The 5,799-nt window shown below is 44.8% G+C and overlaps 1 protein-coding gene across 1 annotated transcript; it reads right to left on the bottom strand.

The window, feature by feature from the left end:
• Positions 1–674: 674 nt before the first annotated feature.
• Positions 675–5,466, bottom strand: LOC116378907 (metabotropic glutamate receptor 6-like; the record flags this gene model as incomplete). Its single annotated transcript, XM_031840814.1, has 6 exons — positions 675–851; positions 1,073–1,234; positions 1,326–1,561; positions 4,115–4,379; positions 5,006–5,128; positions 5,267–5,466. Coding segments are annotated over 6 exons (1,163 nt in total), but the record flags the coding sequence as incomplete, so codon positions are not given.
• Positions 5,467–5,799: the final 333 nt, after the last annotated feature.

Genomic DNA, 5,799 nt, shown 5'->3' with positions numbered 1-5,799 from the left:
AGGACCTCTTCAATAGCAAAATAACCACCAACAGGACCCAGAGGACCTCTTCATTGACACAAGAACCACCTACAGGACCCAGAGAACCCAGAGAATTGTAATCGTTGCCCAGCACTAATATATACATATGTACACATTTCCAGAGTGGACTCTGTGTTGTGGTGGGTGCCGGTCGTGTCGTCACAAGGAATTAGTAGCTCGGAGATGTAGGCAGCAGGCTTAGTGATGGCGTGACTCATAAGTGACTAAAGGAAGCTCAAAATCAATCAGAACTTCAGGCTCAACCAGCTACAGGATGCCGACTGTCCAACCCCTGACTCTAACAACAGACATGAGTGTCATTATTAACAAGAACTTTCCTGCAAGTTACAGAGTACTGTAAAAATAATGTTGGCACACCTGGGCTCAATGCTCCAGTCACTATAAGCTGTCACCTTGGTCTTCTTGGAGATTCTCTCTTCATGAGCTTTGTTCGCCTCATTTATCACTTTTCCCACCGAAACCGTATCTTCCACACATCCACTTACTGACACCGCTGACCTTCCTGACATCCACATTTTATCTGTTTTTGCAAATTAACTTAGGTTTTAGTAAATAAATCCATTAATTTGACACATTTTTGGAGCCTGTTACTTGCCGTGGCCCCTTGAACTGGTCATGGATCCTGGTTTTACCTGGTCCTGGTCTGGTTTGGGTCTTACCTTCTCCGTCGACTTTGCGGTACCAAAGAAGATCGGTACAAAGGCAAGCCAGATGATGCAGGTGGTGTACATGGTGAATCCAATCGGCTTTGCCTCGTTAAACGTCTCTGGAACACCACGACTCTTCACAGCGTACACCGTACACGTTACCTAGCAACAAGAATGACACAGGTTACCTAGCAACAAATATATACATATAATATATATGTTAACTGTCAAAGACCAATGTGAAATTAGAAGAGAGGTTCACACAAATCAAAAGCATGAAAACAGATGAGCTGCTTGGTCTGAAATCAGTGTGAGAGCTGCTCTTCAACACCAGATCATCAATCACAGATCAAAGAAGGATCAAAACTGGACACATATGTTACCATGAGTACGATACTGTAGCTGAGGCAACAGATGATTGACAGGTCAGACATGTCACATTTCAGGATGCCTCGGGCCAGATCAGGGTTCGGTGGACGGAGCTCCTCGTAGTCGATGATGGTGTGAGGAGGGACGACGCCAAACCACACGAACACCCCGAGGACCTGAAACACAAAGACACACAAAGGTAAACATGAATCATGTCACAAGCTGCTGAAACAGAAACAGGCAGCGGTTTGATACCCGTGTTCTCACCTGGACAGAGATGAGGATGAAGGTGATGATGAGCTGGGAGGTGGGGCTGATGAATTTGGGTGGGGTCACCGACCTCTTGCCCTGTTCGAAGATGCGGTAGATGCGGTTGGTTTTGGTCAACATGGCAGAGTAGGTGATGGCCATGCCGAGGCCCAGCAGGAGGCGGCGGAATGCACAAGCCACCACACCTGGCTCAGCGATCATCAGGAAGGTGATCAGGTAGATGAGGAAGATACCTGCAGAGAGGGAGACAGGTAAGGTCACCCTCAATGCTGAGTATCATTAGGACATTTTGATCATGGAGTAATTCTGGTTGGTCCTATATTAACTCTGCTGTAGTCAACTCCTACAGGACATAATGAAGCATTAAGACCCTTCAGAAATCTGATGTGTCACACAGGGAGTGATGCACTTGTTCATTAAAAATGAAAAGAAATAATAAAAAACCAATGTGTGAAGGAAGGAGGCGGGAGGCTGAATACTAATTCCATCAAAAACGAGCTTGCAGCCTGGTAGCTGCCCACTGATATTGAAGCCTAGATCACCTTCACCACCACACATGCCTCCAGGATCGGAGGAGAGACGGGGTTCTTAACCAGCCCCTGACTATCACCTCACCTCTCCTCTCCTCTGCACCTCAAGCATGGCCACACCTCTTTGGTCTCCACAACAACCCTAAGCCAATGCAACTGGGCCAGACCAGGCTCTCCCTGGTTCCTCCCCCAGTGGAGCGACAGCATTTTGTCTCATCCTGCCAAGTAAAAAGAAGGCCGTATCAGTAACCAGGAGGTTCTAGTGAGCCGAGCACTAGATCCACAATTATCCTCCTGTGCCTTGCTCCGCTCTTAGTTTCCATGACTTTGTATACATAATCCAGACATCAACCTGTCCTCAGGGACTATTTTGTGCTGGAACTGACACTTCCATGCTGTGTGAATGTGTCCTACTCATTGTAAATCATATCCCGTTTGGATTCCTGTTGTAGCACAAAGCTCACTGTGACATTACACTGTGTTTAACAGAGCAGTTCAGCGGCCCACAGTCCAGCACACAACTGACCCACAAACAGTAAATACTGATTAGACAACTGAGAATCCTCTGACGACTCTTAGTCTCCGGAAGGCTTCTTCTTTGTGGACAGGCTCTCTGTACCTGCATTATGTACCAGGCCCTAATGATACCATTATCAAAAACAGACACCATCTTCCATCTCTTCAGCATTGTTTATCCTTATTTAACCAGAAAGGTTCCATTAACACATTAAAAAAACCATTAAACACAACAACAGAGACAAAACATACAGGAATAAGAGGCTAAAAGAATCAAGGCAAACAATGGCACTTCTTATAAGCAACAATATTGTTCAAAGTAGTTTTAAACATGTGAAGAGAAGGTTCCAGGTTAAGTATCTCTTAAGCCTTGCAGCTCATTCTAATTTTGCAGGTGAAGAAAGGAATAGGTCATTAAACCAGCTATGTTTAGGTGATTGGGATCATCAGGAGGACTTTCTCTTAAGATCTAGAGCAGCGGTTCCCAAACCTTTTAGGCCACGCACCCCCTTCTACATCACGACCGGGTTCACGCACCCCCAATCCCCCACACCTTAAAAAAAATTGTGTGAGGTAGCCCCTTTCTTGCTATTCTGTGACCAGATATGAAGCCCGTAGTGCGTTTTTTGTAGACCCAACACATGAATGAGACTGCAGTTGTTTTGGGCTGTAACTCCTCCAATTTCGATATAAAAATGTAAGGGGCTTTTGACTTGCACTGGCATGCTTGGTGTTCAGGTGGCGACGTAAATAAGAGGGCTTCAGACAGCTGTTAGCCAGAACCTCACTGCACACCACGCACTGTGGCTTTGGGCAATCTGCATTGCCAATCCAAGTGAAGCCCAGACCCAGATCATTTTCATCATATTCCCTCTTTTTTCACCTTGACTCCGCAATGGGCCTATGTGCTCCCGATTTGTCTGTGCTATCCCTTACTCCTTTTTGGTCTCCTCCGTCTCACATTTCTCTGACTCCTGCTCAATTTATTCTCCCGGTCTCTCCCCAACGCACCTCTCCGTTCCTCTCGCCTCCGATTCCTCACTCTCTCTCTCTCTCTCTCTCTCTCTCTGTCCCTCTCCTCTTTTATGACTGATAGCTTCAGATGTCCCACCTGACAGTTTCCCCGATTTCAGCCAGTTTAGCATATTTGCATGAATGTTGCTGAATGAAGTTAGCTGTTAGCTGACGTTAGCTGCACAAGCTAGGCTAGCTAGTGTGTACGTAAAAGACTGGCAGCAGGAGCTGAAGTGCATTTATTTATTAAATTGTAAGTTTTTAATTTTAAATTTAAATCTTACAAAGGGAATTTTTATAATTCATCTTTTTCTTTTGTGAAAAATCCCACTTAAATTTTTTAAAATTATATTTAATAATTATTACACCATTAGACCACCATTACATTTTTCCTCTCGCGCACCCCTAGAGGCAGCTCGCGCACCACACTTTGGGAATCCCTGATCTAGAGTGATAGTCAGAAGTCCATAAAGTGGATATGTACTTTGATAATTTACATATATAAACTATTTATATAAGTTACATTACCACCTGTCGTTGGTACCTGTCGGTAGTACCTGTCGTCGGTACCTGTCGTCGGTACCTGTCAGTAGTACCTGTCGTTGGTACCTCTCGTTGGTACCTGTCGTTGGTACCTGTCGGTGGTACCTGTCAGTAGTACTTGCCGTTGGTACCTGTCGGTGGTACCTGTCGTTGGTACCTGTCATTGGTACCTGTCAGTGGTACCTGTCAGTAGTACGTAGCTGAGCTCCCTCCCTGATGCCCTGACAATTGGTGTGTCATTGAAGCGGATGAAGGTGATGACCACAGCACTCGTTGCTAGGATACCGAGCAGGGCAAGAGAGGTGGGCACTAGGGCCCAGGGGGAGTTCCACTCCAGTTTGATGATTGGAGTCGGATGACAGGTGGTTCTGTTTGGGGCGGGGCGCATGTTTGATGGGCAGGTCTCACAGGTAAACTCATCCAACTGGTACTGATACCCATCACAGAGCTGCAGACAGATCAGAGACATTTATCTTATTACATATATATACCCGTGGTTCTATATATCTATATAGATAGATAGATAGATAGATAGATAGATAGATAGATAGATAGATAGATATATAGAGATAGATATAGATATATAGAGATAGATATATATATATAGATAGAGATATATATAGATATAGAGAGAGAGAGAGAGAGAGAGGCCAAAGACACAGAGACAGGTCAGAGAGAGAGACAGGTCAGAGGTGCAGACGTCAGACTGTGGATGTGGTCCTCCATCAGCTACACTGTAGTGTGTTATGATAGATCACAGTCAGTATGAACAGAAGGAATCACAGATAAACTAAAGGAGTCCTGGTGGTCTAAGGTTTAAACCACAAGGTCTCTGGTTCATGTCCAGACTCAGACATTCGTCCCCTGGTTTTCTGTCCTCTGCCTACTGTTAGCTGATAATAAAGGTATACAATGAAACTAAGATTTGAACCTGATCCTCTGAAACTACAGTGCTTTTGATTAATGAGTGAACAGGAACATCTGTTTATAAGTCATCACTATTCTAAGATCATATAAATATACTCATAAGTACTTTAGAATAAATGTCATGTGAATGAGTGGTGGTGGTTTTACCTCACAGTGCCAGCAGCATAGAACTCCTTTCACCATCTTCTTCCTCTCTCCTGGTTTACAGGGAAAACTACAGATGGAGTCTGGAACTGATTTATCTCCTCCTGACCACTGCATCTCGTCCAACTGTACAGAGACAGACAGGCACAGAGACAGACAGGCACAGAGACGGACAGGCACAGAGACGGACAGGTAGACAGAGAGAGAGTAAGACCTAAAAACTAACAGATGCTGCTTTAGTTTTTTTAGTGTTTGATCCAATACATTGAGTTTCAGGTTATTGGTCCACTGGCCGATGACATGGTAACCAGGATGGCTGTGATTGGTCATCTGGAATTGGAATATGTCATAACGGCCGGGAGCATCTCCGTTCTCATTGAACAAGACACTGGTACCTGCACTTCCTGTAGAACACAAACAGAAAGGGACAGTCACATTCAGAGAGGTTCTACCTGTGTTTCTACCTGTGTTTTTACATGTATTTCTACCTGTGATTCTAATTGTGTTTCTACCTTTGGTTCTACCTGTGGTTCTACCCGTGTTTCTACCTGTGTTTCTACCTGTGTTTCTACATGTGTTTCTACATGTGGTTCTACCCGTGTTTCTAGCCGTGTTTCTAGATGTGTTTCTACATGTGTTTCTACATGTGTTTCTAGCTGTGTTTCTAGCTGTGTTTCTACCCGTGGTGCTACTCGTGTTTCTAGCCGTGTTTCTAGCCGTGTTTCTACATGTGTAAAATGCATGGCCCGCCACACACACACACACACACACACACACACACACACACACACACACAC

Source organism: Anarrhichthys ocellatus, unplaced genomic scaffold (assembly GCF_004355925.1).
Source record: "Anarrhichthys ocellatus isolate YVR2014 unplaced genomic scaffold, GSC_Weel_1.0 scaffold3372, whole genome shotgun sequence".
NCBI lineage: Eukaryota > Metazoa > Chordata > Actinopteri > Perciformes > Anarhichadidae > Anarrhichthys > Anarrhichthys ocellatus.
Note: the sequence above shows the minus strand (reverse complement) of the source record. Positions and strands in the feature narration are given on the sequence as shown.